The 14,161-nt window shown below is 41.5% G+C and overlaps 1 protein-coding gene across 3 annotated transcripts in view; it reads right to left on the reverse strand.

The window, feature by feature from the left end:
- PID1 (phosphotyrosine interaction domain containing 1) overlaps positions 1 to 14,161 on the reverse strand; it is a 91,200-nt gene that overhangs the window by 52,889 nt on the left and 24,150 nt on the right. For all 3 annotated transcript variants that reach the window (XM_040613706.1, XM_040613708.1, XM_040613707.1), the window contains exon 2: positions 2,621 to 2,767. In XM_040613706.1, the coding sequence (XP_040469640.1) occupies positions 2,621 to 2,767 (147 nt within the window). The remainder of the gene's footprint in view (positions 1 to 2,620; positions 2,768 to 14,161) is intronic.

The following is a 14,161-nucleotide window of genomic DNA, read 5'->3' on the forward strand; positions in this document are numbered from 1 at the left end:
CCCACAGAGCAAAAACTTGTACTATAAAACACTGGCTTGGTTACAGCAACACTATAATTGTATGACTCAGCAAGAAACTAATAATCAGAGGGGAAAGAGAAGAGGAAGGCTAATTACCTATAAACAGCTGGAGGATACAAGCCTCACAAGAGAAGAATACGTCTAGTCAGAAAAAAAGGGAAAAAGAAAGAGATTGTGACTAGAAAGACTGTGTAAAATCAGAGCCTTTCAGCTAATGACTGGAGAGGATTACTTAGCTATAGGAACACAACACATATGTGCAATCGTCTTCCCAAGGCAGGTACTGGAATCACAAATGCTGAATTGTCTGAAGTAGGACTGGCCACCACCCCAAAAATACTACCATAAGACTCCAGCACTGGCAGGAGGTGAACTAGCTACAGGGGGAGGGGGAGGAGAAATGGTGCAAGCAGGAAAAGGAGAGCGTTGTGGCAGCAAATGTTCCCTAGTCACCACTACTGTGTTATGTTGCAGGATAAATAAATAAATAAAAAGAGATCTCTATATACAGAATGATATTCTCTTCACTGAGGGGTTCAACATCTCCCTGCAATCCATCTTTTCCAGCTGAAGGACTGTAGGTTAAATAAAAACGTTCATTTAAATTCTACACACATTCACAGCAATAAACTGATTTCAGAAAGCATTATTATGTGTGAACTCTCTCTCACTAGGGGTGAAAGCCAGATACTTTGTGAACCATTTTTATGATAGCTAATATTCTCTAAAAATTCATTAGATGTCAACATAAAGGACAGAAGACATCACAGTGGAAGAGCAGATGCTATGAGCTACCGTACAAAGCATATTAGGGTCACTTGCCCTGCATTCCTCTGCATCAGCACAGGGCAGCAGTGCTTCAATATCCAGCAACAGTCTTGTTGCTTGGCTATTGTGACAGGCAAAAAGTCAAACAAAAATGACACTTCCCAAGAAGAAACTATGCTGAGGAAGTGCCAGCCCTAGAGGTGCCCCAGCAAGACCCTTCACAGCATGCCCACAGCCCATGCCAGCCACAGAGCATGCCAAGAGAAGCAGGGGAATACATCAGGAAGCAATTTCTTCTAGCCCCATCTTACATCAGATCCTCCAATAAGGAGAGTGTGCGGCACGCGTGAGTGTATACACACTGGCAGGGAAGAGCGTTAGTACATTTAATTGCACTTTGGACCTTATCCAGTACATGTAGCATCAGGCAACGGCTCTTCCAGAGCTGACACTTCACAGAGCAGTGAAGGCTGAAGGCCAGTTCTCTCCATTTTCACCAGCACCCTCGAGGGTGGGTGGATACATCCTACAACTGACAGCTGGGCTGGGTGAAGGGGACTTGCCTGGCAAGCCCTGACAGGCAGCACAGGCCAAACCGGTACCCAGCTGTCCTGGTTTTAGCTGGGATAGAGTTAATTTTCCTCTCAGTAGTTGGCACAATACTGTGTTTTGGATTTAGTATGAGAATAATGTTGATAAAACAAAAAGTTGGGAGGGGACACAGCCAGGACAGCTGACCCAAATGAGCCAAAGGGATATCCCACACCATAGAGCATCATGCACAGTACATAAACTAGGAGGAGTTGGCCGGGGCCACCGATGGCTGCTCAGGGAGTGGCTGGGCATCAGTCAACGGCAGATGAGTGATTGTATTGTGCATCACTTGGAGTTTTTGGTGGTTTTATTCCGCTCTCTCTCTCCCTGCCCTTTTCATTACAATTGTTATTATCACTACTATTTTTACTATTATATTTTGTTTAAATTGTAAAATTGTTCTTATCTTAAGCCAGAAGTTTTACCTTTTTCCCAATTCTCCTCCCCATCCCACTGGAGGAATGAGCGATGGCGGTGCAGTACTCAGTTGCCGGCTGGGGTTAAACCGTGATACCAGCTCAATCTGCAAGGCTGCCCATGGCTCTGCAAGGCTAGGCAAGCTCTATGACCAATGAAAACGGCTCCAACAGAAAATGCAAACACAGCAGATTTGTTTGCTATTTTTATATGGTTTCTTACCACAGAAGAACACACTCAAAGCTCTTAAGCCATTAAAGTTTAAAGAAGAAGAGCTTTTTCAGAAGCTGTGCTTTGATGTGACTGGGCAAATTCATCTTGTTGCTTGACCAAATCAAGATCTAAGTCTCCTCCTCATCCCTTTCTTCCTCTCTTTAAAACAAACAAACAAAAAAAAAAGCCCTACCAAACTAACCTCAAGTTTTAAGCTGCAACCCTGTTCCAGTAGGTTTATACCTTGGTTAGTATGATTGCTAAATGCAAATAAACCGCATTGGGTCCTTCATCTCCCATCGCAGCACTAGCACTTAAAGAAACAATGGCAGTGTTTATGAGCAACATTCGTTGAAGGCTGTTAGAAATCCTCCACCATTTGCACTGTGCCACACCGCCCAAACCTGTTTTTTTCCTGATGCCCAAATTTCCAGTCAGAAACACTCACTGACTTTTTTGATTGCAAACTTTGTAGTAATAGTAGTAGTTAATGGGGCTTCCAGAAAAACAATGACCATGTTGGTTACTTTGGGCTCTTCAGAGTCCTCACACATACATACAACACCTCCACAGGGGACTCATTCCTTAAGTTTATGCTCCTGAGTACCTTGCATCCAGTGTGAGTCCGGGTCTTCATGAGGGGAGTTGTGGTACACAGCTCAATGGCTTCTGGTTCGTGGAAGATCACTGTCGGGAGAGGCTCTTTCCGAAGAGTAAGGACATTCAACTTAGTCTTTAACATGGTCTGAAAATGCTAAACAGAGAAAGGAAAGCAATTATCTCCAGTTCCACTGCAGAAAAATGAGAGTTAATAGCTGGAGGTGTCTGCGTGTTTCCCTTGCTGTTCAATGCCTTGGAAGCTTCCATAGGGAGTGTTAACAGGTTTTATAACTTAAGACAGTGAACATTCATTATTACTATTAACAATGTGGAGACTGTTTTTAATTAAAAAAGATATACACACACAAAATGAGAGGATTCATTAGAATCCATCTATGCCCCAGAAAAGGTCTAAACTCTACCTCTGACCACTCCCAAGAATATTATAAAATTGTTCATAGACCTAGTTCCTCCTCTAATGACCATGTGGAGGGAAGAACAGGGGCTTAAAGACCATTCAAAGAACTATGCATTCATCCATTCTTGTTTTCTTTCCTCAGTACTTAAATCTCATCCCACTGACCTTTGCAGATGTCACCGTTCCCACTGAGCCGAATGTCTCATCAGTTTGCCTTTAGCATGTGAATTTTAAATTCTCTCCCTTTGTAAGCAACAGTTCCTCTAGTCTCCAATGTAAATGCCACTACTGGTACTAATAAATAGATGTCATTCAAAACCTGTCACTTTCAACAGATGAGAAATAACTCCCCAGGCTTGGGTGAGGAACTACCCAAGTGGAGAGTAATGTCACTGAATAAGAAGTTTCTCAGCAATTGCTCAGAGTGAACTAAGCCAATCCTTGAAAGATTCCCAAATCGATTTTGTGGAATCAGGGGAGTCACAGAAATTTTTCAACATATAGAAGTTTCTTTGAACTGAACTTCGAGAAACTGAACATTTTCACTTGCTACTACGTATCTAAGGGGAAAATGTGCAGACATGAAGCAAATCAACGTAGTATTCCCAGCCAGCAACATACTGCAGCACTGTCTAAAGAAATATGCATTTATTAAAGCTTCATAACTTGACTCTTATAAATCAGCAGTTATTAGACGTATGTGCAATGACTCCAGATGACTTCCATCAAAACCAAACCTTTTTTGATGTGAGATTCTTGACTTATTTTGCAGTCACCCCTTTCCTCAGCCTCCCCTTCACCTCTGCAAGGCAGACAAACCTTATGGGGTCCGGCTTGCAATAAGAGAGATGCTAAGTGATACCCCAGAACCATACAAGAAGTATCTACCAGAGCTAAAAAATCAACTCAGGCCCTTGCTTTTCAGTTCCGTGCTTTAGGTGACCAGAGTGCCTATTAAACAGATTATTTATACACAGGGGATGAATCAATTATTTAGATACTACTCTGTTTTCATGTGGATTTTTGTGGATTTGAGAATTCCATTGAAAATGCATGAGAATTTCTTGGAAATAAATCTCCGTCTTAATTCATAAATACCTTATGATTACCTAACTGAAAGTCTATTAATACACTTCTAAAACAGTTTAATCCTTAGCTCATCAGTGTTTAGGTCTAGTAATTGTTATGATACTGGATCTACAAGCACCTTAAACACGTGCATAAGCATGTTCAAGGCATAAACACTAACAGTCTGTGAAAATCTTACATGTTTTCCCACCTCACGCATGAAGTTACAGCCTGTTACAGCAATACTTCAGGGCCTCCGTGCTGTTTCTGCAAGCATTCAAGTTTCCAACCCAGTGAGGAAATCTACTCATATTATTTTTCATCTGGTTCATATTACGCGTTATCCCATTCACTCTCCTGAACACAGCTCCAGCAAAAGAGTACTCCATTTAAGATCATTATACATTACAGAATATTCTTTGACACATGTTTCTGAAGATAACAGAACTCTTTGCCAGCCAGGATTACTAAACTTACTGAGAAAACCTATTCCATTTTACCTTTCAGTTGTGGTTAACAGCCTTTTGTTTGAAGCTTCCTAGACTTCTCTGGCAAAGTTGTTTGCTAAGGCTAAACAACAGATAGCCAGCTGTGGTGAGTTTAGAGGAAGCTCAAAGTCTGAGTCTGAAGGAGCTCCACTGATTACCAACACAGTGCTGGGCTTGCTGGTCCCATTAACTAATCGCTGTCTACTACAACTGTAGTTCTCTCTATTAGCTTGACTGGCTTTTATATGTAGGCTATAGGTCTGCTAACTTACTGCAAAGGTTGTATTTCTGGAGGAGAATATATGCAGAAGGGAGAGGGTGCTGGAGACCGGCCATGTGTGGGTTTCAGTGCTTCCCCACCTGTGGCCAGCCCCTTTCGAAACATGGGAAAATGCTGTCACCAAGGTCATCTGCTGCCTTGTGCGTGCATGGGATGGGAGAGGAAGGCAGAGGTGAAAAACTTACCTAAATGCATTTCTAACCTAAAGTTGTACTATTCTGCTGGTGGCCCAATTTTGGATCAAACCAGAGATAATGGCTGCAAAGTATCCAATCCTAGCATTTAACTTCTTGCACCGTGTATGCTGGAAGAACTCCGTTTCAATAGATGATCTATTTACAGAGGTTCTCAAATAAAGGGCAGTGTTTCCATTAGATACTCAATAGATGAAAAAGCTCCATTTAGCCCCTCTGGGTACTGAGCTTGGACCTCTGAAATGATTCTTCTCCTCTGCTACCATCTCTTATCAACTTCAGTGGGACTACTGACAGAGAGCACAATTTGACCAAAATGAGGAAAACTATGACAATGATCTACTTTTTTTTCATGTTGTAACAACCACATATACAGTCTTCAACATGGGAAAGGCTACTCTCTGCCTTACAAAAGCAATTCAATACTTGTACGAGCAGCAAGTTGGAGTGGTTGGGTGCCAAAAACACTACAGCACAATTGGCAGCCAACAGATAATTAGTTGCCAGAGAAGCGCAAGACGGATTGGGGGTGGACACAGAAATAGCCTGTTGCTTTGGACTGCACGGCTAGTGCAGACAATACTGCGCTCCCTGCACGCAGGTCATATGATGGCTGCCGTAAGAAAATCAAGTCTCTGCCAGGAGACATCATGCAGTGAGCCCCCAAATAAGCAAGTTACTTAAACACATGCCTAACTTTCACTATGTGAGCAGTCCCAGTAAAGCACACGTGGGTAGTCAATGGGATTATTCATGTGCTTTAAGCCAAGAACAGGATAAAGTGTTTCACTGAATCCATTTCTTAGTTTCCACTCCAAACTGGCATCTCCTGCGGAAACTATTGGCAAATGCTGACCTATAACAGTAGCCAATGTATTTTTTGAGAAGAGGCATTAGCACTCCACTGCTGTGAACGCAGAATATTTCTTTAAAGTGCCTTAAATTCACTAAGTTCTTGAAAAGCATGACTTCAGCAATTCAGTGAATAAAGGTTCAGGGACCATTATACCGTTCACATTCCATGTGCCAAAACCACTAGGTTCATTTGGTAGTTCTTACACTGAAAATCACCAAAGAAGATATTCTTAACTGATATGACTGTAACAACAGCTCAAAACTGCACACCATTCATCTTTTATCCATTTAGACAGTGCTACTGTAATAGAGTTTACATTTGATAGATATGCAAAGAGCAATATAACAGTAAGAAATAGGCAGCAAGTTTTAAGGTTTCTTGAGCAAACAAAAATACCTTAATTGCCAAAGAAAGCCTCAGAGCTGTAATTAGCATTGCATTTTCCTATTTGCTAAACATGAAATTACTCAGAGTAAAATTTACTAAGTAAAGCCTCTAATAACATTGGAAAATCATCTTCAAACAAAACCATTGTTTTGCTTATTCAAGAATTCAAGTTCCATCATTTTCTTTTGCTTAGCTGACCAGTCTTAATGGCACCCTTTCCCCCTGCATAAGAAAACTGAAGGGGGTGTAACTGATAGCCAAAACCTGTAGCAGGCCAAGACAGTCACCTACAGAGGTACAATATGTACTTGCCTCCTTGGTGACCTTCAAAGTGGTCCCTATTTCAGTGAAAAACCTGTCAACACTAACCCTTTTAGCTACAGGTTAACTGAACATAAGAATCAAGAACTTCTAATTGTTTTCAGCATATATCTTATCAGCTCAACAGTTATATATAAGCTCTAGATGAACTATTTCACAACATTCAATTTGCAAATTTTAGATGCTACATATTTAGTCCAAGAACAATTTCCATTGGCATTAAAACTAAAAATTAACAGCATTTGGGTTTTGGTTTAGTTTGTCAGCAAAAATCCAGCCACTTCTACAACTCAGACCAAATGTCTTGGAGAAAACAACTCCATACAGTTAAATGTGCTTTGGAGGAGAAAGTATCCACTGATAAGTTGTAGTAATAAAACTTAACACTTCTGCATTGCTCTTCACCTAGAGGTCTTAACTGAACAGTCACTGCTGTTCACAATATTGAGTACTCCACCAATTCTGGGCCTAGTGGATCTTTCCATTTTCGTCATGGAAACAAAACAAAGTCTCAAATTTAATAAATCTATGAAAGGGTTACATAACAGGATGCAAATATAAAACCAAATGTCAAGAAAGAGGGGACTGTAACTCATTGTAATCTGTAAACCAGCAACAGGGGATGAGTAAAATGAACATAGTTTACAGGCTAATCGGGTTGTGACATGGTGAACATCAGCAAGTCTTCAGCCCCTTAGCCCTCAGCCCCCGTTATCTCTCAACATCAGCATTACAACCAATCCATAACTGCATAAACTGGCTTCTCGTTTCCAGATAACCTGTATTTGGTCAAATTTTGCCAAAGATACACATTGAGGGCCAACCCCAAAATGACAGGATGCTAACTTGTGAAAAAGTGTTGTTCTGAAAGTTCCAAGCTCTGAAAAAGGCGTTTGCCAGAATAACAAGTAATCCTCTGGGCAATTCATCCTTCCACAGCACCTACAAAGGAATTTCCAGATTAAACCCACATTAGAGCATCGGCTAAAGATCAGTCCCTGGAAAATTAAAAAAATAACCTCTATAATTTACTGCTTCAGTGAAAGTACTTCTGCTACCTTTGAAATCCATTTAGTTCTGGAATGAAACCAAAACTTTTCAACAGCATCCCACAGCAAAAGACAGCAGCCTAGGATGGGAAAGACAAAACCAAGTGCAATGAACTGCAAAAGAAGTTTAGAAAGTCCAGATGTCCCTTTTCACCTAGTCCCAGTGGAATTTGACTACCAACATAACCAGTCTGTAGATGCAAGAATCCACTCTCTTACTCATGGGCAGAGGAGACAACACCACAGTAGTGCTTTAGCAATATGGTTACACCACCAGTGACATGAGCACGGCTCTGACCGAGGACCACCCCACCCCAAGCCTCTAGCTTTTCGGCAAGAAAAGAATTCTGATACATATGAAAACTGACCCATTTCAAGGCTCTCTTTTGTTTAAAGCAAATGCTATCCAGTATAGATAAGTGTCACATCTGAGCCATTTCTTGTTAAACAAATATTGCTAATACAGTTTAAGTATCTTCCCCTCCCCATATTAAACTTAACTGTGCTGTATTTATTTATCCTTTACTAGCAGTTCATATAAACATTGTACTGAACACTACAATAAAACCCTCTACAGAGAGGATGGAAGCACTTATCAAAGTCAGAAATCATCCCATCAGCAGCCTGCTCTGTAACACAAAACCGACGGGCAAGCAGAAAGCCAAGATCACGTCACAACTCTTTATACTCAAGCAGATCCGGCCTAAGTAATCTTTTTGAAACCAATCCAGCTCCCAAAATCTGGTTATTAAAAGCGTACCTCATCTAGCTATATTTTGCCAGCCTATCAAACCAAATCCATTCAATCCCTTTCAGGTAAATCGTGGTATTTAAGTGAAAATCCCGATAATTATGTCTGAATTTAGACCTCTCAAATGCAAAGAAAGGACAACAGGTACAAGGGTAAGATAGACTTGCCTGCGGGCAACTGTATGACACATCCTGGAAGTCAAGGAGGTTGGGCAGGCTCATGCCACAATTTGGCGTGACTCAGTGCGCTGAGGGCATGGCACCTCCAAGGATGCTGGGGCAAAGCATCTGGGAAATGCTATGCCACAAAAAAAAAACCAAAAAACAAAAACAAAAAAACCCCACACACAACCAAAAAAACCAACCACACTAAACCAAAACAAACAAAACCCAAACCACCAAACCAAAAAGCTTTTGCCACCCATCCATGTGCCCAATGCCACCCTGCATGGTGGCACACTAGAAAATGAACCAGCGCCTGACACCATTTCCCCTCCTCACATCCCTCTGCTTCTATCACCCTCCCACCAGATAGCACAGAAGAGAGACAGGGGCGGCAGGGAGCATTTTGGCACAGGAAAGAGTAATCTGTGTTTGCCAGGGTAAGCTCAAATCTGTCTGACCGGGCACTGAGCAGAAGATGGCATCAAAGCAAGCAAGGTGTGAGCCTGGGGAAGGAAAGTGCCAGGAGGGGCAGTACCAGGCGTGCTGCAGGCAATGCTGCTTGCTGGCGGGCACAGCCCCTCCTGGGCTTCTCCTGCTGTTACTGAACTAACAAGGGAGTAAAGGATAATGCTCTGACAGAAAAATGTAGAATATACATAAAAAAACAGATGAAGGGAAGGAAGACAGGACTGCAGATAGAAAAGCATGACAAGGACAGAGGGAACCTTTTCAGGACAGCAAGCCCAGCCGCAGTGTATGGTACAGAGGAAACCAAAATCAGTTGAGTGTCAAAAAGCCTTTCAGCAAAGATGCTCCTGGATCTTTGCATGCAAGCACTGAGAGTTATTCCATCTCTAATCTAATACCAGTTCTTGGGGAATATTCTTCTTCCTGTGGTGATCAGACATATCTCTTAAAAACACACAACTATCAAGATTTCATAAATAAAACTTGTACTCCCTATCAATAGCCCTGATCACACAGCTGCCTATGTGACGATGCTCACAGTGCCTTGTTTTCTTACAAGTTTAAATAATTTCTGTTTCCTCACAATTTAATTCATGTGAAACGTTTTGTTCTCAGACCCTGTGTACTTTGAGTTTGCTCTGGCTGGATGCCTCCATTCTGTTGCCAAGCTTATGTGATTCTGATCAGCAGGATCGCTGCCCAAACAAAACACAATCCCAGATACAAACACCCTCCAAACTGCAGGGAACTTCAGAGCCAGATGAGAATTTCATGAGTGATTCTCTAGCATCTCTCTACACTCAGCCAAACTAAACCCCCAACCTAAGCAAATCTGAATATACAGGATATTCAGAGACTAAGTTCCCAGTTTAGCCATAATTGCTCAAAACCTGAAGTCCCACTATAGAGATCCACATCAGAGTAGGATGAAGTCAGTATTTCAGGACACTCATATCCACGAAAATAAAAAACGACCTCCCTAAAAGATCAGCAGAGGAGGTAAGTCACAGCACTACCATAAAAAGTTCCTTTATCAGTCTCTACATTACAGTACCTAAATTCCCGGTCCATTATTTCAGTGGAAATTAAGCATGTGGATGGACGGTGAACATCTAAATAAGTCTGTTTGGGTTTGGGCTTTTACAGTTTATTATCCATTGATGACAGTTAAACATATTTTGAAATGAGTTGTAGTTTCCAATGCTTGATGTTCGTGGCATATAGTCTATATCAGAACATTTTTATATCAGTACATCTACATATCAGTAGAACTAAAGCATAATGACTTCTACCAATGTATCAACTGAGATGCTCTCATAAATGACTATTTCCCAAACTTTCGGCCATGGTTAACTCTCAGATTTTAATAAATTTTTCACGACTGAATTAGCTCTCATGCCACCCAAACCCAATTAACAGATAGCTGTATTGTGTATGTTATTAAATGAAATCATTATAAATAACATTTACGCTTGCAGGAACAACTTTGCCTTTTTCTTCCATCCCATCCTTGATGATGTTGGTCTTCAAACCACATCCAGAAGTCCAGCAAAGAAAGCCAGTCTGGGAAGCACAGCTCCATTACACAGCACTGAAGGAAAATAAAGTCATCCCCATTATCTGTTGTTCACTGTCTCATCACCAGAGCAGCAGTACCTCCCCAAAGGCACTGCATCTGTGTGCAAGTCTGCAATTTTAAACAAGACTACAATTTCAAAAATACTAGTATGCCAGAATTTCTCCGTGCAAGCAGAGCTGTTTAGCAGCCCCAGCATTTTTCAGGAAAAATAGCAGTCAAAATACAAGCCCAAGACAAGGCAAATGATTTAGAGGGAAAAAAAAAAAAAAAAAAAAAAGAGTGGAAATAAATTAAGAAATACGAGCTGACAACAAGAAGAAGAACAAAATAGGAAAATAGGACACGCAGCAGCATAGATATGTCAAGTTCGTTCACTTTGATTTTGAGCTGACCCCTTAGCTGCTTTCCAACATATTTTTCCCCTAACATGAGTTTCCAGTAGATGTATTATTTGGTGTAGTTGGTCCAATATTAAAACAATGGAATCCTGCAGCATGAAGGCGGTTGTTGCTTTTTCAATTCGCTCTTGGAGGCTTTCCAATAATTTCTGTGTCAGAGAATGCTTTAAAAAGTTCTTTCTCCTCACTCTGTGCCTGGCAGAGCAAGCCCATCTCATACAATACCTGCCAGACAGCCACTGCATCCCCCAATACAGCCCCTTCAAAACGAGCATTTCATTCTCTCACTCTTCTCCTTCATTTTTTGCAATAAATCACTAACTTGTTAAGCAGTTATGTAGTTCAGTGACCTCTATATTGCCTTTCTAAGCCTTATTCTCAGAGACAGGGATACGAACTGGATGACACAGGTGCCTGCTAGAAACAGGGAGTTGGCCCTGATTATTTGCGAGAGGTAACCTTGTGCCTAATGCTATGCAGAGATACAGGGCACAAATTCTTGCCAAAAAAGCTCATGTACTGCTTAAATATAAACCAAATGAGCTTTTGGTCTAATTAATTCTTATATTTACAGCTCTAAGATAATAAGAATCCATTCTTTCCTCTAAAGACATCCACTGTATCTCTAACTCCTCTGATGCTGATTTACAACACTGCCTTTTCCAGGTCTGAAACACCCCCAGGATTTAAGACTGGCGCTCCTGAGAGTCTCTGAGAGGGGGTCCCTCCGACTTCCCATGGACACAAGCCATCTCCAAATGCACAGACCAGCTTCTCCAGCCCTTCTGGAAAGCCTCCATCAGGGTGCATCCCACGCCCCCCACGCCCCCCTCCCGAAAAAAAAAAAAAACCAAACCTTGCAGAGGGCAAAGAAAGAAGCCTGGTGGCTTTAGCCTTCCCTCTCCACACATCCTCAGGAGCACCATCACTACATGCTCCAGAGCATTCCCAGGGGAACCAGGTCCGGCCAGCACTGCTGTCCCATCACATGCACTTTCCCAAGGAGACTTCCCCAGCCCTAACTACACTCACAGGCATTTCATCTCCTGCAGTATTGCTGCTTTCGCGCCTCCACCAGCAAATTATGAATCATGGGGGAACTCTGCCAGGATTTATGGCTATACAAACGTTTGAGCAGGTGATACAGAAAATAGACAAAATTTGGGTCCCACTGCAGAACAAATGCATAACCCCTGCCCCCAGGGAGACTTCACAAAGTAGGTCTTCACACTTCTTAAAGCCATGAATAACAGCAGCACACCAGAGAGCCCACATCAGGAATAAGTGAGTGTACAGAAAGTAATCAAAAATACCCTTCTACAAAGTGTCTCATTAATTCAGCAAAGCTTTAGAGTTGGATAATTGACAGGATTTGCACCAAGAAACCTTTACAAAAGAATATCAAACCAACTCATTTACATTCCTGTTTCTCCTTCAACCACCTTACTGGTTAAGCCAAGCCAAAACAGCCAGATGCAAAACAACTCTGCTTTTCCCAGTGCAGAATGAGTCAAGTAAAGCCGCTGCGGATGGGGCACCCCTGTGCTGGGGCTCCCCTCCGGCACCCACAGGACAGCCCTCTCACGTCCACATCCTCTAGACAAAAAGGTTAAATCTGCATAGTGTTTACAAAGTTTTTCAGAAGTAATTAATCTTTTCTGATGTTTCGATGTTTCTGATTTTCAAAGGACAAGACCTTAGCGCTTGACAAGAAAGGAAATTAAGCTTCCAAGTTCTTGCAATTTAGCACCCAAACCCAGAGATGCTCAGAAACTCCAGTTTCTCTAAAAAAAACCTCAATTTCTTCTTCTTTACTTGTCAGCAAAGTTCAGATAATTTTGGAGAAGCTTAACTTATCCCTCGTCTGAGTGTTAAAATTCAAAATGTTAGTGATTATACACATATATACATATCTGCAGTTCTTAGAACAAAGAAAAAACAAACAAACAAAACCAAATCCCTCCAGAAGAGCAATAATATATGCACCATGAGATTCAACCAGATGCCCCTATCCTCCCCCAAGGCATGGTTACTGCACTATCTGCCAGTGCATATGGGACCAATAAAGCAAAGCTAACTCCTCACACAGGCACTGCAGCGTCACGCTGGAGGAATCCACAACTGATTAAGCAAACTCAAGTAATTCCATTCTGGAAACACGTGCTCATTCATAACCAAATCCCAGTCTTTAAGAATCCCATATGCCATGAAAAAAACACCCCTGCTTCCACAGAAATTGACAAAACATATCTGAAGTTCAACAGGAACAGAACTACCCTCACCTTTACTGCCTGCCGCTTTACACGTGCTACTACACACACACCCCTGAACAATTATTACTGTTTGTTAGAGTAGTAACTAAATTGCGATTTCAGTCTTGTAATTCAACATTGCCAATGAAATGAAGAGCATCAAATGATGAAAATACTGAATTCTTTAACTAAAGAAAACAGAACAGCTCAAAACTCTCCAAACGTTGCCTTCCAGCAAGGCCAGCAGAACTGGAAGACTTCACGTCTGTACCATGATTCAACCTTTATGTTGTGAAAGCTACATCCTCTTTTTTCCAGTAATTACACTCTCACTTTTGTCCAGTCTGCTCCAAATTCTGTTCAATACACAATGTCTTGCAAGTTTTCCACACATAAAACAGCTGCAGAATAAATAATCCCACAGAGCAACGAAGAGGAACATCCTTATCCTCAGTACAGCCTCAGCCTTCTTCCCCCCACCACCCCTTGCTGACCACCTTAAACACCATCCATTCTCAGCCACTCTACAACTTAAATATTTTTGCATTGAAAAAAGCCAAACAATTTTTAATCTGCAAGTTTTGGCTCAACTTTGAGAAATGAAGTTGCAGAAGAAACAGGAGTGTAAATGAGAGGCGGGTTTTTTTAATTATTACTAAATGTTTCTTGGTACAAACCCTGTCAGTTAATGTGAACAGTATTTTAATATGATTCAGGCTTATGGGAAATGAAATAATATAGAATGTCAACATCCAGGGAAAAGGGCCTGAGCTGTTAAAGCCCAGAGCTTCTCTAGATGCAGATCTAATATACATTCCTGTAATACAACACGATAGAAGTCTCCTGAATGCCCATGACATTCGTGGTCTCCAGTG

The sequence above is a fragment of the Falco naumanni genome, chromosome 13 (genome assembly GCF_017639655.2).
Source record: "Falco naumanni isolate bFalNau1 chromosome 13, bFalNau1.pat, whole genome shotgun sequence".
Taxonomy (NCBI): domain Eukaryota; kingdom Metazoa; phylum Chordata; class Aves; order Falconiformes; family Falconidae; genus Falco; species Falco naumanni.